The 23,369-nt window shown below is 39.9% G+C and overlaps 1 protein-coding gene across 1 annotated transcript in view; it reads right to left on the bottom strand.

Moving 5' to 3' along the window:
* Positions 1–16,588, bottom strand: part of pcsk5a (proprotein convertase subtilisin/kexin type 5a) — a 44,336-nt gene extending 27,748 nt beyond the window's left edge. Inside the window, exons 1-16 of the mRNA XM_034710286.1 lie at positions 16,121–16,588; positions 14,555–14,659; positions 12,727–12,885; positions 12,440–12,583; positions 10,390–10,466; positions 10,064–10,152; positions 9,782–9,954; positions 9,420–9,626; positions 4,762–4,862; positions 4,552–4,655; positions 4,101–4,221; positions 3,654–3,842; positions 1,608–1,744; positions 1,335–1,457; positions 1,026–1,128; positions 564–754 (exon numbers count right to left, since the gene is read on the bottom strand). Coding sequence (XP_034566177.1) covers positions 564–754; positions 1,026–1,128; positions 1,335–1,457; positions 1,608–1,744; positions 3,654–3,842; positions 4,101–4,221; positions 4,552–4,655; positions 4,762–4,862; positions 9,420–9,626; positions 9,782–9,954; positions 10,064–10,152; positions 10,390–10,466; positions 12,440–12,583; positions 12,727–12,885; positions 14,555–14,659; positions 16,121–16,273 — 2,176 coding nt within the window. The 5' untranslated portion in view covers positions 16,274–16,588. The remainder of the gene's footprint in view (positions 1–563; positions 755–1,025; positions 1,129–1,334; positions 1,458–1,607; positions 1,745–3,653; positions 3,843–4,100; positions 4,222–4,551; positions 4,656–4,761; positions 4,863–9,419; positions 9,627–9,781; positions 9,955–10,063; positions 10,153–10,389; positions 10,467–12,439; positions 12,584–12,726; positions 12,886–14,554; positions 14,660–16,120) is intronic.
* Positions 16,589–23,369: the final 6,781 nt, after the last annotated feature.

Raw genomic sequence — 23,369 nt, forward strand, 5'->3', positions numbered from 1 at the left:
TCTAGCTGCTACAAACTACCATCCATCTCGCCATTATCAACTATATCCCTCTTTCCAGCCACAACTCGGTCGAGGCAGATGGCTGTCTAACATGAGTGTGGTCCGGCTCAAGGTTTCTGCCTGTTAAAAAAGGAAGTTCTTCATTGCCACTGTAATTCAATAAGTGCTCTGTTCATGGTGGATAAAGATGAAATAAGATAGAGTCCTGCCTGTAAGATGGGACTGGATCTTATCCTGTCTTGATGTTGGGTCTTTATCAAAATTATAACATAGAGTACGGTCTAGACCTGCTCTGTTTGTAAAGTGCTTTGGGATAACATTCGTTGTGATTTGGTGCGCATGTGTATGTAGCTATGTTTTTAGTATGTTTCAACAAGAGAGAGAAAATACTCTAACTCTCCCTCTTATTTTCTAGGTGTTACTTGATTTCAGGGGTTTTCTCAAACAAACAGCATTACCAAACTAAATAATAATAAGACATGAAAAAATGAACACGTTAAGATCACTGTAATAAAACTTTTGTCACAGTACCCAGTCTTATGATAAAGACTTAAAAAACCAACCATGGTCGAGGTAGTAATTGTCCCCACAGATGGCCGTGCAGGTGTTGGTCCCCTCTGTCAGGTGGTGACCATCCTGACAGGAAGTGCACTGATCGCTGCGACTCCCGCTGCAGCTCTCGCAGGAGGAGTAGCACCGCTTACAACGCCGGCGATCACCCCAGAATCCCTTGGGACACTCGGGTACGCACATCCTATTACACAGACACGGACCACCGCACATAGAGGACAAGGAGTGTTACTCTCTAAATGAGTGGGAGAGGACGTGACATTCAGGGTCCACTTTTACCATTTCTTTGTCGAGGAATTTTGCACATCTTAAACACATATTGACCTTAAAACAATTGATTTGATCATTTTCAAAAATTATACAAGTCATGTGTTCAGCAGAAACAACTTTACGATTTACTGTTCACTGCTTTCAGGATGCCCTAGCTGTTCCCTCTGCTATGTAAACATGCTGACCTTGTGTTGTTCTTGAACTTTAGAAAAAAGTGTAAACACGTGACACACTGCTGTGGGCTCGGCCCCTCACAGCCATCGTCACTGCATTCTGGGTCACAGGGTCCTGGAAGGGCAAACACTCACATGGTCACTGCACCATCACAGAGAAGCTGTTCAGATTGATGTTATCGTGCCATATTTACACACACAAAATAACTCCTCCTGAACTGACATCTGCTGTAAATCTACATTAGAGTGCATTTAGCTGCTGTGTGAGAAGTCTGAGCTGGAAGGAGGGGCAGCTTAATACCAGCTGAGCTCATGACTCACCACTGTATTCCTCTGTGAGGTCACTATCCATCGGCATCTCAGCCGATCTGGCTCGCGAGCGATGCACGGGATACGGATGCTCTGCGGTGCCATAAATCACTAGTGACCACTCCTTCAGCATCCCTGTGAAACACCACAGAAACAGAAAAAGAGAGAGGGATCAGGATAAGAGACTTGTCCCCCCAAGGCCTACGCTACATTTTAGTGCTGTCAGAGATGAACTTAAAATGTATGCTTCATAATAATAAGATGTCAAAAATAAAAAGGGCAGACCCAGTTTAGTGCCGTCTCTCTTCTCAGAGGGAGTATCCTGGATTTTCAGGGCCCACTCCCCTGCTGACAGCTCCCCCCAGCAGTGAGTCGTCATGAATTCCCAGTTCTGAAACCCCTTGCTGGAGTCGTCAAGTGGCCTGACACAAAATCATGACATAGTTGTGACACTAATTCCAATCAATCAATCAATCAATCAATCAATCTTTATTTATTTAGCGCCAAATCACAAGAAACATTATCTCAAGACGCTTTCACAAACATAGCAGGTCTATACCATACTCCGTTAAATTATTAACAGACACCCAACATCAGGACAGGATACGATCCAGTCCCCTCTTACTGACAGGACTCGTTCTGATCTGATCTCAATCCGCCATGAGCATTGCACCTCACAGTATTTATGTAGTTACAGCAGCAAGGAAAAACTTCCTTTAACAGGCAGAAACCTCGAGCAGAACCAGACTCATGCTAGACAGCCATCTGCCTCCACCGAGTTGGAGTTAGAGTTGGAAAGAGTGTTGTTGTAAGTTGTCCGTCATGACCTTAAAAAAATTAAAAATCTCTTTTTTCTTAAATGGAGAATTTTCATGAGATGTCTGACAATCCCCGCAGCCCTCCTCAAATCAGCTCAGACCAGCTGTTGCTGACAATGGCCGTCATTGCCCTGGCAACAGTCGGGAGTTCATACAGTGGCAGTGGTCCTTCAAGTGAGCGAATGAAGAGGGAGGGGAGGGCACAGGAGATGAACGTTCATTATGCACGTGTGGACACTGGGAGACGCCGGCCCTAACTGCGATGGTGCGCTGGAATGATCCAGATGCAAGAAAATGCAGTGTTGCAAGGAGCTCAAAAATGGCATTGCTGGATAGACGATATGTCTTTACTATTTTCATTTCTGACAGTCCAAATATGTTGACACGCGCACAGAGGATTCTCTCTCTCCGTCGTCTGTCATTGCATTTGTGCCTCCTTCTCGCCACAATGACCGCAGCCATTTGTGCATAATGCTGTGCCAGTTTGCACCTGCCTTTCACACGTGCTAAATATAGACGCAAAAACACCTACAGCAAACGGTTGTAGGTTTGACATTTCGGATGCTAAATGATTACATATGCATCTCCTCCTTCCAGTATTTTGAGCGTTCTGGTAATCTGCATGTGTTCTGCATATTCATGACGGCAAACATGCTAAATGGATTGCATGTTCTATTTTGCTCATTTGACAACGCAATCCTCGGTGCTCCCAGTTAGTACATCAGCTTTGCGCGCGCTATCAAGTTTGCACGTTTTTATATACGCAAACCTTTAGTTGAACAGGCCCCAAGTGTCTGCTTCACTGTACTAACCAGTCATATCTGACAGTTTATTGGTGAGTTGAATTAGTGTTTAGGTTAGGGCAAGGGGTGTGACATAATTTCTATGGATCCCCGAGCCAGCTGATTTAAAAGCCAGATAGAAGTGGTAGTTTGGCTTCACATCTCACAATAGGAGAAGCATGCAGTAGTTCTGTTCAGAATCAGAAATGTTTTTCATATGAATATATAGTAAATGGTCTAACTGCATTGAAGTAAGTTAAATGTTAAATGTGATTGTTTGTTGCTAAGAGATACCACTTCCATATGGTTATGTCATCCTGTGATAACATACAATTCTTAAAAATTGCTGATGTACGTCAGTATTTGAGGAAATGTAAATACTTTACTAATACTTTCTTTGCTTACTCTTCTTTGCTAACAAGGTGTACTGTTGTCATTGCAGAGCTTGCTGAAAGTTACACTGCATGTAGCAGAAAATTGCCAGAAATTATTTTTGCCAGAAACTTGCCCAGAAAGCATTTTCCTGATCCCCTGCGATTTTCTAGCACTGTTCGCCAAAATCTACATTTTTTCCCCCTAACGACACAAAAGAATTTAGCACTGTGGACTAAAATTCTCTGCTCTGAATAAAAGTGATTACTGTATGCAGAAAATGCAGTGAACCCTCAATGGAGAGGGTGAACATTTTAGTTTCCACTCCAGTCCTGGGCTTGAACATTTATCTTAGTTACCTGCTAGCCAGCAGCTGTGACATGGTGCCCGAAGGTGAGGTGAGTTTAATGGAAAGGTCGCTGCGACGCCCATGAGTGATGGTGACCCGGACAACGACATGCTCCACATAAACAACGTGTTGCCGGGGCTCGTTAGAGCAGCCTGTAGTCTTGTATACAGATGTCAGCACAGAACCGGGATGAATTGTTCTGTTGGGAAACAGAGAAAGAGAATAAAGACGCACAAGTGAGCAGCAGAGATAAGAAATAGAGGCAGAAGCAGAGGAGAGAGCAATAAGGAAAGAAGCAATAATGAAAATGCCAGCCATTAGAGCGTGTGGGAATCAGCATGTGAGAAATCCATGTAAGAAGTAAGACAGAAATAGATAACGTGTGATGAAACGAGAAGGAATCAAGGGAAGCCCTGACTCAAAGCGGAGATCTCTGGCAGTGCGGGTGGTGTGATACCTGCTCAGCTGGGCGGGAGCCTCCTCCACACACTCATGCTGCGAAGGGACTTGTTTCCAATGCTCTGCCTCCTTCACCATGCTCTCAGCATCCAGCAGGCCAAAGCCAAAGAGGTGGCTCACTGACACACAGACACAGACACACAAACACACACACAGCCTTTAGCAGGGGCATAAAAGACTGTGTAGCTTATAAAAGACATCACACACTCCTGGGACTTTGTAGGCGTTTATTACTCTTCTGCTCCCAGTGTCTCATTAGTTTGTGGGCTTGCTGTTTGATAGTTTCCCTAAAAAGAGCTGAGAGAACATTTACCAAAATATGCTTATTAAGCTAAACTTATCTTCTTTACCACAAGTTTTTGGAGTTGTATCAAAATATATCACATTATTACTCATTACATCCAAAGCTGACGAACAAGTGAAAACTGGAAGGAGTCCAAAAGGGCTACCTTTATATCCGGCTCCATTAACGCACCAGTCAGGAGCGATGACATGATGAGCTTTTGATGTCCGGACGATGATGTGCTGCACGTCCCTCCAGGTTAGAGAGGGGCTGTGAAAAGGTCAGACCGATAAAAACATCATATTCTCATCTCCGGGTCATAACTGTTAATGGTGCCTGTGCATGTATAGATTCTGTGCGTGGGAGAAATGCTTACTTGGCCTCTAAAGTGAGCGCGATGACTCCTGCAGCCACAGAGGAGGAGAAAGAGGTCCCTGATTTAGCCCTGCTACAGCTTTGAAGTGGGCCCAACGTTACCTGGAGATACCAGATGGATTTGAAAGTATTACATAGATAATTATGGGAAGTTAACAAGAATGTACAACAGGTATTGAAACTTTAGTGAATGATTGTTCAATTCAAGCTTGACCTAAAAAAAACCTTTAAAGACCATTTCTTCAAAGTGAGGCATAACATACATCATAAAACACAGGGATTGGATTGGGGATTTGAATTACCAAATACCTAGAACACACAAGTCCCTCAGTCTTTTCAGGACTTAAAGTCGGATTGGTAAATCCCTGTGGCACACTTCATCTTGATTTTACATCGTTTCATTTAATTATTGTTGCCATCTCTCTAAATACAGTTAGCTCTCTTTTTGTGATATTATTAGCATGACATCACACAACATGGAGACTTTGCATCTATGATCTGTTTCAATAAGCCAGAATTAAATGTACCTTTTATAAATCTGGTTTGATTTGAGATCATCTAGTGAGACTAAACAGATAATGTTTGATTTAACTAATTTACATAAATGAGCATAAATCAAGATGAAGGGTTTGGGGTGTACTGTAAGAAACCATAGTTTTGCCAGGTATGTATGCTGTGTAGCTGGCATTTTGTCGGCTGTGCTAACAAAGACATTCTGAAGGCAGAAAAAGACAAGTAGAAAACCCCTCAGTAAGCCCAAGGCCAGAGGAGCAGCTCTCAGAGTTCCCGGTGTTTCCTCTAATGAGCCGCCCACTCTGCTCACCCGTGACTCCTACAAATTACATGAAGAGAAAAAACAGTACAGAATCTGTTATGTCCTGCCCTCTGAGCCTATAGCACAAATTAATCTAAACAGAGGTTCAGTTTCATTTGATAAAGATCTGATCGTCTTTGTAAATAAATATGTTAATTCAACCTGCAGGTGCTACTTTTTAATTCATAGTGTGAAAAAAAGGAGCCGTGCATCTACAGTGAACATAATTACATGCTGTTTAATTACAGTTTTCCTTCCCTGGTGTGTTGCCAAGCAAAACATGATGAAGGCTGCCACTCAAACAAGCAAAAAAACACAGTAGAAGTATGTGATTAGGTCTCAAGACGCTTTCACAAACATGGCAGGTGTAGACCATATTCTATGATGAATTATTAACAAAGACCCAACATCAGGACAGGGTACGATCCAGTCCCCTCTTACTGACAGCACTCGATCTGATCTGATCTTAATCCACCATGAGCATTGCACCTCACAGTGTTACAGCTGAAAGAAAGATGTCCTCTTAACAGGCAGAAACCATGAGCAGTACCAGACTCACGTTAGACAGCCATCTGCCTAGACCGAAAACAATTCAACCTGAGGTCATAGTTCCTTATTTTCTGTATTACAGCTTCTAACTGCAATGTTGAAAATCAAAGCCAAATCTGTAAAACTGTAATTCTCTTTGTGCAGTTTTTCATCCAGCCATCCAAGAAGTCTGATCCCAAGGTGAGTGAAATTTGAGCGTTAGTGTTTTTATAATTTTTGCACCAAGTGGCAGCACACTGTGCCCGCCATGCCTGGTTTGTTAGCTTTCTAAATGTTTATTATACATTAACTTATTTATCGGCCAGTGCATAAAGGTCAGGGATGATGTTGGCTTCTTCTTGAAGAGTTTATAATGGACAGGAGTTACTACAATACTGGTCGTTTACTTTTGGTCATCAGAGACATGGGTGAGCGCAGCAGCTAGTCTGCTACGTACCACAATCTCACTGAGATTCTGTAGTCTGGTAAATAAACCCCTGAACTAACTAGACCAATACTCCATATAGAATCTCACTCTGTGGGGAAACAAAGGAGTTTACTTGCTTATTCATCAGCTAACGAATTAGCCACAGGGGTGACTGTTTAGCTTTGATAAATTTGAGTTTGCTAACCCCTCACTCCTCTGCGACTACATCCTCTCCTCCATATACAGTATTGCCACTTTCAGAATACCAACATGGTGGACGCAAGTTGCGTCGGAGGGCTATGCAAGAAATCAATGGCTGATGTCTATCGTTGATACTGTTTACGATTAAAATTAGCTAATTTCACCTCTTTCTGTGTCTTATGAATTTGCAAGTTATAGATATGACACAAGGAAAGTCCTAAGGGAGTACATCTCTGGCATATTTTCTTGATTGACAGATGTCTCAGATCATAAAGCTCAACTGCAGAAGTTGTCGCTTGCATGCCGCCAATTCTGCCCTCCTCCCCAAGCAGCCCCTTCACTTCTCAAATATTCTGTGGTTGTAAGCAGAATAGATGCTTCAAGCAGACCCTACAGTTCGACCCAAGTTGCAGACGTCATGCAAAAGTGATTTAAATTGATTTTCAGTTTACTGTTAAAGTAGTTAAAGAATAAACATTTTTGCAAATGTATCAGAAATGCCTCTACAGCCTCCGAGCTCCTGGGAGACAGGCTGATATGTTTTGAGACTTTGCAGGCAACAAAACTAATACAAAACACGCAATGCAACAAACTTATTCAATCATCTGCTCTGCTCTGCAACAAATATCTACAAACAGCTCTTTTTTTGCATCGACAGACCTGACCAGTTGTATCATTCATTTTCAAATTTCATATTCAGCTTTGTTTAATGTTTTTTTCTTTGTGTTAGGAATACAATATTTTATAAATAAACAAATTAAAAATAGTATTTATTTCATAAGCCTGTATTTGACTGAAAACATATTTTTGGGGTAATAGGAATGTCCTTAAACCAAAAGTAAAATATATTGTATTAACCATTTATAATTAGAAGCAGAATTGTATTAGTCTGTTGACAAATTCTACACAATTGCTGATTGGCTGCTGTGGCTCAGTGGTCAGAGTCGGTTGTCTTTCAATCAAAAGGTTAGAGGTTCGATTCTGCAACAAGAGAACTGAACAGAAACATAATTTCAGATTCAGTGTCCAGTTTTCTGCCTCCTCGTTCTTATTGAGAAAAATTAGCATGTCGGGGCACTGGTGGCCAAGCTGTCTAAGCGCCCCACTTACAGAGGCTATAGCCTTCATCGCAGAGGTCGCCGGGTCAACTCCCGACCACGATGATGTACTGCATGTCTTCCCCCCTCTTTGCTCCCCACGTTTCCTGTCTCTCTGTCCTATTCAATAAAGGCAGAAAAGCCCCCCCAAAAAATAAATAAATAAATAAATGAAAATTTGCATGTGTATGTGGTCAGCTGTCGGCTGGGAATAAAAGCGCTTGTGGAGACCTGGTGCGCAAGACCTTCAGCCAGCTGAATCATATCCAAACATGCTTTAAAAACACCTCCCTGATAGCTGAATGAAATATGAAACTACATGTTTGTTCCATGTGATAGAAAATTTAAAACAAAAAAACGTGTTAAAGTATGTTCTTAACAATCAATAAATCGATTCACTATTATTTGTTAACAATAATAATTATAATACATTTTATTTATAAAAGCGCTTTAAAAGTTTCTCCAAGACACTTTACAGGAAAATAAATTGTACAATAGAAAAGCAAAGGAAAACAGTGCAAAAAGGCAAGGGAAAGCAAAGCAGCAAAACAAAACAAAAGAAAAATCAATCAATCAATTATAGGTTAAAAGCCTTTGTAAATAGGTGGGTTTTGAGTCTGGATTTGAATTTGGTGAGTGAAGGAGAGAATCTGAGGTGTTGGGGGGACAACACATCCTTAGCTAATACTGTTGGTCCTTACTATAGCAGCCTCTACCATCAGTGAGTGAATGTGGTGTGAATGGGTGAATGTGACGAGTAGGGTAAAAGGGGATTGAGTAGTCAAAAACACTAGAAAAGCAATATATATGTAAAAGTCTATTTAACATTAACCCTTCTGTGAGCTAGCTTTAAGATTCTCTAGTTTGCTATAGCAATCACTGGAATCATTGAGTATATGGATAGTTGAACTTGAGTTCAATCAGATAAGAATTATAGTTATTATTATTAATTATTATGTTATTATTTTTTGCAAGTTTGGCTTAATTTGATAGGAGAGCAGAAAAGAAAGGACATGGTTTGAGGAGAGAGTCGGAAATGATGTGCAGCAAAAGGTGAGGACTATTAGCCTTTCTATAGTGGGTGCACATTTTACCTGATCAGCTAAGGCAGCATCCCAAATCACACGTTAAAATTGTTTTGCAGTTTGCATGAGTTTAAGGTTGATTTATGCCGTCATTTTTTTCTTCTGCTTATGACTGTGCAACATTTTGATCCCCTTATGTGGTTTTGTGTTTACAAAATGCAGCATACATACATTTGATTTGACTTGATTTGACCTGAAATTTAACCAGAAATGAAATTAGAAGTAAATAGATTTTTTCAAAATCATATGTCCCTCTAGGGAGATCTAGTTATTTAGAATTTAGAAATGAAGATAAAATATCATGGGGAAAATCTAATTTAAACTATCCTTTATGAGTTTCTGATATTTAGAAGCCAATTGTAAAGCACCCTTGTGACTGGTTATGTGTTAATTACAAAGACCCAGAAGAACTACTCTGAGAGCATCACAATACCAACTCCAACACAGACTCATCCCAAAAAAATCTATGACCTTTAGCCTCTAATGTTCTTTACAGTCTAAACTCACCATCTTCTCTGTCTCCCCTCCACTGTAAACTGTTGCCAGTGTGGAGGAGCACTCCTCCAGGTAATCTGGCCAGCTTCCACTCAGAGTGCTGCTGCTGATAGAGATGGTGTAGATGCTGCTACTGTAGCCGTCACAGGAACAGTGGTCACCTCTTTGTCCTCCGTTTCCTGATGCCCAGACAAAGATGGATCCTCTCCCATGCCGGCCCTGAGATTAATTGGGGAAGCAGACGGTGTTGATTAATTTATTAATCATATTTACACAGTGATAAAGAGAGAAAGATGAGCCCTCGAAGAAAATAAACAGCCGCAGGTAGGACACAGACAGACAAACTCAATATTTTCTTCTCTTCTTTCCCTCACATTTTTGATGCCATTCTGTATCGCAAGACGAGTCAGTGGCCCGGGTCCTTCCAAAGTGGCCCCATCATCTTCTGGCCCCCAACTGGCTAAGTATATATCAATATACTCTGGTCTGAAGCTCAGGGACTGGGCCTCCACAATGTCCGTCACATCTCCATCCAACATACGAATGCCTACAGATTGAGAGGAAAAAGAAGGAAAACAAAAAAAGTTTAAATCAAAGACACACATTTTGTCCTCCAGAAGTCTTTCACAGGATTTCATGCTGTCACCAGGACTCACCGCCTATGCGTGCGTGGAAAGACACTCCAACTGTGCACCAAGAGTTATTTGCAGCTGCCGCAATCGTCCCTGCACACTGAGTCCCATGGCTTTCAGAGAAAAGAGGGGAACATCAGAACATGAGGTAAAATGCATATTCATGAGGAGAAAATGGGCTATTTCCGCTACATCAAACCAGTGGAAAAACAGAATTCAGTCCAGATAATCTGCATATCCATAGATGCATATAATTACTGTAAAGAATGAAAAAGTATGCATAAACTAAAGTTAGAATTGTGATGGGGAAAGGAACAAAACAGGTGCTATTGAGATAAAGCCGGACTCACTAGTTAGAAGCATTATTGGAATAATCTGGAGAGGGATCTTGATCCTGTCCATTCACATCATTGCTGGCGAATGGATCCTGAATCACATGGGTTGTAAGTAGCAGCACATACGTGACCATATTTACATGACAGGGATTTTTCTCTGAAGTTCAAATGCTGCCATACTATCATCTAAAATTTCACTATCACTTCAATGCTGCCAAAAATCTGAAGACAAATCAGATCATGAAAACTAATGTAAGCATCAACCACCTTCTTGATAACATTAACATAAGCTAGAAATGTATGCCTCCGCTATCATATTGTAACACTACAAAGGGTAACATTAGCATTAAGACAATTTGAAGCTAACACTTTTATTAGCTGGAATGTGGCCATGGGTTCTTAAATTAGCAGTTGTCTGGTGGAAGCTAATGGGCTAACAAATTTGTTGTTTGACTTGCAATATGGCCTGGCTTCCCTCCCAATTTTCATCTTTAAGTTTCAACTTCCAATCTAATGTGTGATGTCAGAGAAAAATGGCCACCATGTGAGTATGATGGATAAGAAAGCCAGCAACTATTTTTCTCCATTTTTAAGAAAAAAACAAAAAAGGCTAGCTCCATCAAACAACCAAACAACAGCAACTTCTCCATTGTTAACATTAGCATTATCTAGGAATACCTCTTCTGTCATATTGTACACTCTTATAAAAATATAATGTAAGTATTTAACAACATCCTGGCTAACTGTTTTAGACAGTTAGTTACCATCACATAAACACTATTGTTAGCAATCATCCACATTTTTGCTACTATTAGCAGTTGTCTGATGGAAGATAATGAGCTATATATAGTTTTACCTTCAAATATGGCCTCACACCTCCCACCCTTCTAATCTTTATGTTCTCAAATGCTTGACAATGGCCACGGTTACATGATGTTTTTTGATTCAGAATTAATTATTCAGAATTAAATAATTCGGATTTAAAGTTTTCTCCTTCGCGTTTACATGGTAATAGTAATTCTGAATTGAGGTTTACATGGAAAACACATTTAATTGTCTTTATTCAATTCCACTGAAGGTCTGGGGGTTGGGAAGGGTTCTGATTGGACAGGGGCGGGCGTGACGTAGTTACGTTTAACAGAAGAAAACAGACTCCAGTTCCTGCTTCTTTCATTTTCGGTTCCAACATGGAAGACCTCACATAAGTTCAAATTTTGCTTTGATTTTGATTATAGTTTTGAATAAGCAGCTCCACACAAACATACTGCTTCACTTCCGTCAGCTGAGGAGGAGAAGAGAGATAGACGACCGGAGAAGGGAGGAGGAAGACCGTACTTTGGTGAATCAAAGCCGGTTAGTGCAACAGCTGCTCTACCTCAGCCTCAGCGCGGAATATGTGCGTCATTGCGACAGGACAAGGGAGCGAGCATGCGTAGAACGACCGGAATTAATTTAAAGCGGAATGAACGTATACATGATCGAGGAATTATTCAATACAGATTTAAAATCAGAATAAACCAGACACTTACTTCGGATTTAAGTTTAATTCGGAATGGTCATTTTCATTCGGAATTAGGTGTTTACAAGGTCATTTTGAATCTTTTTAAAGATGATTTAATTTTAATTCTGAATTAAAGAGGAATTAAAAGCCTCATGTAAACGTAGCCAATATGAAAATGGTTAAGTGATGTCAGTTTACATATGTACTTCAGCCCCAAAGACCGCATTATGACATCATTAGCATTTGAGCTTCCCACCCTGTGCGTGATGTCAGATAAACATGGCCGTCATGTGAGTATTGTGAATAAGACGCCAGGAGCTATCTGTCTCTGTTTCATCAGACAAATCACAAAGAGCATTATTCACCAGCCCACAAGACAGTTAAGTGGATCAGACGTTTAATGTCCATTCCAATACTCTTGGCCGGCCTTTCAAAACCTTTTGGCCCAAAAGCTCTGCCTGCAATATCTGTCTCAGTTCTGCGCTCTTACTCTAAGAGCTCTGCCAAATTGCTTATGATTAATGTCCCCTTCCTGAGAACAGCGTCCCATCCCAGGGCACTTACATAATTTGGCTTCAGATCCGGATGCTCTCTCTCAATGCCATCATCTAGGACAGACACCACCACACCCTTCCCAGTGTACCCCCTCCTCCAGGCCCCCGCGATGTTCATACCAGTCTGGCAGCCTTTAGATCTATCGCTGCAGTGCTGAGGAGCAAACAGTGGGACAGAAAATTTAGCCCTTAGGAGTAAAGAATAAATCAAAGGCTATTTTAGGCTTGGTCTGCCTGGGGTTTGTGAGTCTGTGTTACAGATTTTAACTTAATAAAGGAAAAAAAAATTGCACTCACAATGTACCACAAACTGTTCCATACTGAACCATTGTGGTGCTTTTTCTGTGTGTGGCTCAACTCGAGACGAGCATCAGAAATGTGATTGGTCTTCATGTCATTGGCTATTGGGTTCCTTTTCATCCTCTTCAGGACCACCTGCTGCTGGAGCCATTCCACCTTAAAAAAAGGGCACACAGTGTACTTGTCCAGGTGTAATCACATAAAGCACATGATGTTTAGGCATGGTAAGGGTCTGTCAGTTAACTGAGACTAACACTTAAATTTAAGACTCAAATTTTTCACAACCTATACAGGGATTATAATGATTTTGGTAGAGACATTCACACTGAAAATAGTTAGTACCCAAAGTTTTTATTTTGGTACTAACTGCGCCCAATACAAATTCATACGGACGCCTAGTGGAAGAACCCAAATAAAAGCTTCATAAAGCGATACAGATATCCCAACCATGGTCTGTCAGCATTGACTCCTACAGGTGACTGCCCAATGTTAAAATGTTGGAAAGGCAGTTTTGGAAGCCATAAAGAGATTTCACAACGCTCAGAGACAGTACTGACAGTATCTGTTGTTCTTTTTGTTGTTCTTTTTGTATTTATAGTTGATGTTATTGTTATTATTATTATTTTTTTTATTTGTATGTCTTATTCGTATGCCTCGTACATAGAGAGCATAGTTTTCCAAAGTCAAATTCCTTGTGTGTTCAAACATACCTGGCCAATAAAGCTGATTCTGATTCTGACCCAGTCTATGGTACGGACAAGCTAAGTATCTATTGCTCAGTTTGTAGCGATTTATGAAGCTTTTATTTTGATATAAAAAAAGATTTAAAGCTGCTGTGAGGAACTTTTGTTTTGTATCGATTCTGGCGCCTCCTTGTGGACAAAGTGATAACTCTTATCTCTTGTCCTATACATACAAAAGTAGTGTTTTCAACAAAAACCTCATCCTGTTGTCTTTTAGCAGTCAACTTTATCAGGCAGTGTGATTATTTTCCATGAAAACAGTCAACTAAAGGCTGTTTCTGAAGGGAGATGTCCATCATCTGGTCTGGCACCTACCCCCTCAGGGCGGTTTCAGGCATTAAAAATGACAACAGAGAAGGTGCCAGTGTTGCTGCTGATGGTCTTGTTTGCTATTGAAGGTCATAAAGAGGCATCAGTATCATTTTCAGTTAGTTTCTCAGCCAGTTCAAAACTCCTCACAGGGCCTTTAATTAACAGACAAAAAAAGAAAAATTGATCTTTTTAAAAAAACTGTTTTAATTTTTTAAATTTTGGCCATGAAATTACACATCCCCAATTGTATTAGTTGGTTGAGCTGATGTATGACCCATCAGTTAGTTAAAAATAAACGTCAAGTCAATTTGAGGTCAATCAAACTGGAAAACTGTGATGGTCTGTTGGGTCTCATTTAAGCAAGAAGTTAGCCTGTGAAGTGTGATGTCTGATTACACCAAACAGTTTTGATAAGAACTTTCTCAAATGCCTTCTTTCATAAATCGTACTCCTCATTTTTCTGTCTTATATTACAATCTTAGGCAATAACCCAGAGGATCCAAAATACAAATAATTGGATGTTTTTAAAAAAAAACTCAGAATAAACTACAAGATCCCATTAATGTCATAAGTCAGAATTTTGTTCTGACTTCTTTACCTCTTTAAGCTTTGTGTGAGGCCATAATGTAAGGAGATGGGTCTGTATCAGAGGCCAGTACATTTATATGAATGTCAGTGACTGTGTGTGTATCTGATGGCAGGAAGGTGACATGATGCTGCTTAATAATCCAGCACAGTCTCTTAGTTCTCCTCATATCCCATTACCATACCTTGGTCTCCTTGGCGATGCTAACAGTCACCTCATTGTTGGACACACTGGACCGCGTCGCTGTCTCGTGGTGGCGAAATCTATAATAACCCTTGAGGTCCCCGATCTGGTGAAACAGACATCAAATCCTCTTAATTAATTTGTTTTCAGGTAAAGTTGCGTTGCTTATCCCACTCTGTCAATGTACTAAACAGCTGTTCAATTATGAAACAGGCTTTGGTGCCCTTCATTAAAGCAGCTACCTGACACCTGTGATAGTTTTTCAGCTGACTGCAACCTGAGCCACAAGACCGGAGCCACACTGAAGCCTATGAGTGTGCTTGAGTCCATAATGCCATGACGTAAACAGACATTTTAATGCAGAAGAAGAGGAGCTTATAGTGACGTATGTTTCATAAAGACATGCCACAAGCGGACCATATTCTGCGACTGACAGGAATAAACTATGCCCCTAATTTGATCCCTAATGGCTCTGTTGTGATATTTGCTTTCGTCCTCTGACCTCAGCAATACAACAGGAAGGATTCTTGAAGTTTCTGGGTCATAACAACTGCTGAAACATAGAACCCAATACCAGCAACTTTCATTACAGCAATCCTTTGGGAGTACTTGTGTTGGATTTTATGACCCTGAGCTTTATAACTCGCCATGTTTTATTTATTTGCTTTATTATTTATTGATCTTTGGTTTTATTTGCTCATTCTCTGCGTGTATTGACATGTCTTGTCTGATTGATTTTAGTTATTTTCATATTCCCTTCTTGTACATGATTACTAGATAATTATTTGCAGCCCTTATTAAAATGGCAATAAAGTGCTGGATCTTGGTTCTTGGAGCTTTAACTGTTTGGATAATTACTATTATATGGTCTGGGAGAGAATAATGAAATGGAGGTGAGAGCTGAGAGAAGAAAATTAGATTTTTTGGCAGCTTTGTCTCCCTCTCACACCCACACACATCCAGACAGGCTTGTAATGTAGATGAGCAGCTACTGATTTTTTTATATAAAAACTTGTGCGGGACTCCACAAAAGTAAAAGTAATCATTCTGTGTGATAAAACTATTATTCAACCTCATTCGGCAGCAGCAGAGTGGCAGTTAAGTCTTACCTCTTACAGTTAAGTTCATTTCCTTTTCCTCATTTTGAGGATAATCATCTACTGCAGCTATTAAAGCTATGTGACTGTCGATTTTGACACTTTTCTTGAAAAACAACACGAATCAATGGACAGAGAATTGCAAAAGCAATGACATTTATTGCAGTTAATCTCCCATAAACTACATTTACGTTGCTTACTTGATGCATATTTGCCACAATATTTTTTTATGATATTGCATAAGTCCCCATTTAAATCAGTAGATCAGATATTATAAAGATCTGAGGGAGTTTTTCAAAAACACTGTACTTGAATTTGTCTGTTTTCTTTGTGTTTTGTTTTGTTTAGTTTTGCACATAAGAAAGCTTCTGCATAGGCTTACATCACCGTGTCTGGGGATGAATCAAGAAAGTCATGATATCAAGACTGATCGTTCCACATTTTTTACATGAAGTTTTCACAAAACCTACCTGACCCGTGTTTGTGAATCCATATTTCTCTGCTATCCTGTTCACAGACTCATTGTCAGCTCTTATTCTTATCGCCCAGTCGTTGGTGTAGATCGTTGCGTAACAAAACTGGATAAGAGTCCACATCCAAAACGCGTAAAAAGACGCCATCATTGCAGGGTTACAGGTGCCTACTTTAATCAGACGGAGCCCAGGTGTTCCTGCAGTCTGATACACCTGAGAATATTGTTTCTCATAGCAGGAAATTAAATGTCATAAATACACGGGCTTCATCGGGTGCTGTGCAGGAACGGAAGGATCTTTGACTGTTTGAGTTGTCAAGACTTGACTTTCCTCCTGAGAACGATCAGCTATCAGATTACCGCTTCAACATGGGAGCCACAGATCAGCTGTGAAGTGTTCTTTTAGGGATTCGGTCTGTGGGTGCAGCCTGAAATGTCTTTCCTGTGTTGCGCTGTCTGTTTCTTATGTACGGAGGCCCTGGAGTCCCAAACAGTTAAAAAAATAAAAAACAACTTGAGCGCAAGTTATTATCTCGTGCCCACAATATAATTATAACCTCTCCAACGAGTTCAGATGCTCATTGTCATCATACAGTCAAATGGAAATAACTAATTTAATCAAAATCATCATACAGTGATGTTCTAGCTCAGGGGTCAGCAACCTGTAACACTGAAAGAGCCATTTGGACCCGGTTTCCACAATAAAGAAAACACCGGCAACTGCAAATCCTTTTTGACATCTAAATAGAAGATAACAGTATATTGTTTTTCTACCGGTATGCTATGTGTAAAAAACAATAGTGTGTTGCTTATGAAATCAACGAAGTGCTTCAGGGATAAATGAAATTGTATTTTGGTATGCAAAGAAAACATTTTGAAAATTTTAAACTCTGGGGGAAAAAAACACGCTGGGAAGGTTTATGTCATAAAGAGCCGAACTTATAAATTATCCATCTGCAAAACAAAAATGCTGTGTGCCGTCATCCTTAGTGTGCCTGAGCATGTAGCAGAGAGTTGACCTAAATTGAATTTTTTATTTTTAAAAGCGCACTATTTCACTGAACAATAAAATACATATTTGTAAAGTATAAGTCCCGATGTGTGAGACCCGCCAGCGGGAATTTTGAAGGTTGTGATGCATACTTTGAGCGACCAAAAATTAAACAAACTAAGCTGCTTTTTATTTTAATGTTACAAGTTCACAATAATCTTCAAATTTAGAATAACAGTTAAAAAAAAACTAACTAACAAAAATTGAATACACTTAAATTGATTACTCATCATTTATTTTCCAAAGCCACAGGGAGCCACAGCATAAGGATGAAAGAGCCGCATGCGTCTCCAGAGCTGCAGGTTGCTGACCCCTGTTCTAGCTGCTCTTGCATGCAGACATGGTAGAGTCATATTAGCCAAGCTGGATCCTCAGGGGTCACGACAAAGTTGCAAAAGAGACTTCACAGGAGTCAGTACTTCTCCAAAGAACCTAATAAGACTTTATTTTCTTTCAAACTTACTGTTTAACACAGCTAATCAAGAACATTATTGAAACAAATATAAACCCTGAATTCCTAACCTTTTTTAGAGCTAACAGACTAAGTTTGCCCAAAAAAGATCTCCAATTATCAATGAAGCCCACGCCGTTCTGTGGACACCAACCTGACAGCCAGTGGTTGAGTGATGAGGTGTGGCTAAACAACTCATCACCGGCCTAAGTAGGAAGGGGTCCAGAGAAAGACCCTATATGACTCTCAAAATCCATCTAGTTGATAACAACACAGTACTTTTGCTATGTTTTCGGTTTGCAGGGCTTGAAATCATACTGGACCAGTTTTAGATGAATGTTTTACACGTTAACTTAAGCAAAGACTTCTTTCAAGCCTGAATAGTAAATAACATCAACATTAAAAAGTCTAATTTTAATTATATCTATTTCACACACCTGTACACAGAACTTGTTTGATTATAGTCATTCATTTCTCCTCTCTATCAACATGAAATGTGCATACCTGTCACTCTCTTGGCCTATGTACAGTCCAACCATATATTTAAGGAACCAACCATTTAATAATAGAAAGAACATCTTTTAATACCCCAGAATTTAGAGGAGTAAGGCGATTTCTAAAAACTTTTAGCACTGTGTGCAGACTTCTTCAAGAGTTCAACTAACACTCCTCACAAGAAAGCCAGCAGGTTGCTTGCAAATTGTTGTAATGCTGTTGTTTTGATTCAACTAAAACTTACAAGTGAAGAGCATTTCTGGGGAAATCTGGAGGAGAAACAAAGCTGAAGAAACCCAGCCTACACTTGTAATTCAGTATTGAGTGAAGTAGTTTACATAGTACATTTTGTGTGGCATAAATTACAGAAATTCAAATAGTGGCTGGAATTATAGGAATGTGAAGATTGTGATGCAACATGCCCCAGTATGCAAATTTTAGTTGAATATGTGCACATTATTTTGGAGGAAATGTTGTCTTTGTGTATTACATAAGACTGAGCTTTGCAACTTATTCTTAAACAAACATAGGCTTAATGTTTTTAGACATAATATAGTAGACATTATATCACCAAAAATGAAAAAGAAAAAAAGTAGAGCACTTTAAGAAACATTATTTATGTGGGTGTTAAGATCTCTCTTTCATTATTTAATGCTCTCTTTCCTCTCCATTGATTTGGTTCATGGTGTACATCACATACTGTGACTTTACTTGACTCCTTTAGTACCTCCAGGCTCAACTTCTAAGAGATAGTAATATAACATCTACTGACACTGATCTTCAGGGACGGTAATTCCAATTAATGCCACAACATAACTCACATAATTATGTCACAAGAGACCCAGCGTATATGTTGCAGGTAGATGAGGTTCATAATGTGATATGTGTTGTATGCTGTTGGCTGTTCCTGTGCTAATTAGGAGGAGTTGGAGGCAGCGGCCTCTTGTTGCTGTTTTCATGCCGTGGGAAATAAAACTCAAAAGCTTATTTTACATGATAATGCAGCTGGTCTAACATCAGATGTTGTGTAAAACATATGAAAAACAGTCAGTTGAAGATGAAATGAATGGTACACAGTGCAAAATCAGATGAAAAATACCATGTCATTCCTTCCCATATAAACCCCAAATATTAAAAAGAAAGGAGTCAAGTGTCTAGAATCTGGATTTTTTTTTTAAATGACAAAATCCAAGGAGGTAGTGACATGAGCTATTTCTACATTGAGGGCACTTTATTTCCACCTTTCAATACATGAATAGATTTTCAATGGCTTTAAATTGATTCTCTCATTAGCACCGAGTTACAGCTTTTGTCCCCAGGAAGAACAACCTCCATCAGATGTCAGATATATTGATTGCTATGACCACTTCTGACCCACTTTGTTTCAGGAGATTTGCTGGCAAATGCAAAAAAAACAACCCTCAATGGCATTCTTGTTCCATCTCAACAGCAAAGGACCATGATCTGAAAGAAACTCAGCTATTCCTTTTTTGAGCTCTTTGTTGTGGAGAAGCCAATGAAAACCCTACAGGAATGATATTATTTTAGAACAACTAATAAGAAAAACTAAAATCACAAAAATCTAACTTTCATAATGCTGCTGTCCCATTAAAGTTACAATCCATAGACCTTTCTGGAGTCCCTGAGCTTCATCGTCTCATTTGTTGCTCTGTTTCAGCTGCCGCAAACGTCCTGCTGCTACAGACCATAGACTGTATATAAAATGGATATCATCTCGCTCGGCTCGAAATGAGGCCGCCACAAAAACTGCCCCCCCTAGTGGCTGGTTGCAGTATAGGTCAAAAACTCTGTCTGCACCATTCATTTGAATGGGGCTGCGGTCAAACTTTAAAAAATAAATACACGTCTTACAAATGTTTCTCACATCCGTATGCTGTGGTGATATGTAGTTATTATTTGACTGCTTTGTGTTCAAGGCCTCTTTTTTCTGAAAAGTTTCTTTTTCCTTGGTTATTAGAGGTTAAAAAACGGGTTTTACACCCGGTTTTACTTTGATTGACAGCTGCCGTAGAGAGAAACTCCGTAGGACCTCGAGACGGTACGCTGTAGGGTGGAGCTTGTTACCATGGAAACACACAAATTCCTTACTGTGCAGACTCTGGCTGCAGAAAATTTACAAGATGGCAGCGTTCTGGAATGGGATATTTTAGCTTCAAAACCATACAATGGGAAAAGGCAGAGCGACGCTGTCCATTATAAATACAGTCTATGCTACAGACGTGCTGGACTCCAGTGGCAACAGCTAGTACTACTACTATACGTCTCATCACTATCATTGCTCTCGCTCTCTTAATCTCCTCTATCCCTCTTTCCAACCCTAACTCGGTCCAGGCAGATGGCTGTCTAACATGAGTTTGGTTCTGCTCAAGGTTTCTGCCTGTTAGAAGGAAGTTTTTCCTTGCCGCTGTAACTAGCTAATTACTGCGAGGTGCAATGCTCATGGTGGATTAAGATGAGATTTGATTGAGTCCTGTCAGTAAGAAGGGACGGATCATATCCTGTCTTGATGTTTGGTCTTTGTTAATAATTTAACCGAGTACGGTCTAGACCTGCTATGTTTGTAAAAGCGTCTTAAGATAACGTTTGTTGTGATTTTGTGCTTAAGAAATAAAGACTGATTGATGGATTTATAATGCTCTCTGTTTGAATTCTGAATAAAATAAAAAGAAATGTATCCCTGCGCGTTGCCCATCTGTCACAATACTTTTGTTTTTCAAGTCATGTTCAATGTCAATCATGTCCTTGGATTCTAAATTGCGGCGAACAGGTCCATGATGCAATGTGAACTCACAGTCTTTATCATCTACTCGACTATGGAGAAGAAAACAAACTGGCAGAGCCAAACAAAGGGAAAGCACCTCTTGGCAAAGCAGTCACAGGACTTTCAAGTTATCTAACATGTCTTCAGAGAGACAGACTTTGATGTTCAGAAGACTCCTCTCACACAGTGACACATTCCCCTGAAAATAATTGTCAAGCGTGTTCCTCTGCACATACACTGCCCTGCAGGCAGCACAGACATGAACTCGTTTGTTCTTTGTACAGAATTTCTTCTTACTATTTTATAAACTCTTATTTTTCAGCATCATTAGTTATGCTGATTGACATACGATTGTAAATTTTACATTTAAAAGCTCTGATTACTTTCATACAAAGAGTGGATCCTACGGCTGATGTTTGGGTTTTTTCTTTATTAATCTTTTATTTGTGTGTGTGAGGTAAATGGTAAAATTAATATGTAGTCTTCTAGACTAGAGTCAGAGTAGTTTAAACTGGTGTAAGAGTAGTTTACACTGGAGTCAGAGTAGTTTAGACTGGAGTCAGAGTAGTTACGACTGGAGTCAGAGTAGTTTAGACTGGAGTCAGAGTAGTTTAGACTGGAGTCAGAGTAGTTTAGACTGGAGTCAGAGTAGTTTAGACTGGAGTCAGAGTAGTTATGACTGGAGTCAGAGTAGTTTAGACTGGAGTCAGAGTAGTTATGACTGGAGTCAGAGTAGTTTAGACTGGAGTCAGAGTAGTTTAGACTGGAGTCAGAGTAGTTACGACTGGAGTCAGAGTAGTTTAGACTGGAGTCAGAGTAGTTATGACTGGAGTCAGAGTAGTTTAGACTGGAGTCAGAGTAGTTAAAACTAGGAGATGCTCATTAGTTATGAATCTAGAGTAATAGTTCCAGAAAGATAGCAATGTTTTTGCATTATATTGTTGGAGCAGGCATGAAGGAAGATCCCTAATGCAGATGGTGCAGTTGTGATCTGATGTCTGAGAGACACCAGGAAAAATAATTATAACAAAAAGCAAGATGATGGTAGGGAGGCTGGTCTGGTAAAAAATAAAAGGAAAAACATAAAGCTAAACATTTATAAATGAGAGCAACAAGGAAGACAATGAAAAAGCATCTAGACAAAGACTGGAGACTGGTGAACTGGTGAACAGATGGGCAGGAGCTTGGTACACTTACAATTATAAGTACTTCACAAATCATCTCTTTGAAGCAAAGTTGGGTCATTTTACTATAGACTATAGACACACTTGAAAAATGAAACAAAAAAACCTGCAGTTCCTCAAATGTCCACTGCTCCCCAAAATCCAAGGAGGCCTCATTAACACCTATATTTAACTGTGAATTTTTACAGTATACTACACATGTTTACAGCCTGTCTGAAAAAAACATTTTCTGTCCTAATAGTTTGTCCCTTTACTCGTACTCACTCTAGAGGGGATTCATTTGTTTATGACTCATCCATTTTGGTGATATGAAGGCTTGGAGTTTATGCATATATTTGCATAATTAGGAGCTGAATTGACTGACAGGCAGGCAATGTAGCCGTTTGCCTGGAGACTAAAGGTCAGTCTCAACTTCACCTCTTTGTCTGTGTCTACATTGACTGAAAGTTAGGTCGAGTCAGCATTTTCAACATGGTGACCTCTATCATTTGGCTTCGGAACGTCTCTTCAGAAACCAGTGGGTGACATCCCTGAGACTTCGTCTATGTTTCATAGTCTATCTTTCAGAGGTATTACAGGGCTGTTTTTGCACACTGGCCTCTCTTTGAACACTGAGGCTCTGTTCTCCTCTTATATATAATCTATGTACACAACATGTTATGGAGATTTGGAGTGTGTGTGTGTTTCTGTTACCCTCAGTTACCCATAACCCCCACTGCTGCTTATCTCACAGAAACACTTAAGTTTGTGCAGGGGAGGAAGCTGATTTTCAGATTGTAAATAGCCCTGGGTTAAGTCAACATAAGGGGCTTTTTTGTTTGTCAGTTTGCTCCTTTAGGTACATGAGCGATGAATTTTATTCTTTTATATTCATCCTATTGACTTTAAAATAAACTCAGACTCAGTAATCATGTTGCATAGTAAACTACTTGGCATATGTGCTGGATGTCCCTGCATTGTCTGTGGCAAAAGAGTTGGCAGCCACACTGTGTCAACTGGCTGCCCTCATTTAAATTAATTACGCAGGGGACAAAATTAGCACCTGCCACCTGCCACCTGCCAAAGACTGGTTAAAAATGTTGGCTTTGGTGTGTAAAAATGTCCAGTTAACTGCCAACATGGTATTCTATTCAAGGTTGGTATTTTTAAGAAGCAACTTTTAAGGTAAGAACAGTCAGGGACAGGGAATGCATAATATATTTTGATATAACACTGTCGAGATTGCTGCCTCATGGTCATAGCTTTAGGGCCATTAATGGCACTTACTTGCTGATAGGTTATAAA

Source organism: Notolabrus celidotus, chromosome 19 (assembly GCF_009762535.1).
Source record: "Notolabrus celidotus isolate fNotCel1 chromosome 19, fNotCel1.pri, whole genome shotgun sequence".
Taxonomy (NCBI): Eukaryota; Metazoa; Chordata; class Actinopteri; order Labriformes; family Labridae; genus Notolabrus; species Notolabrus celidotus.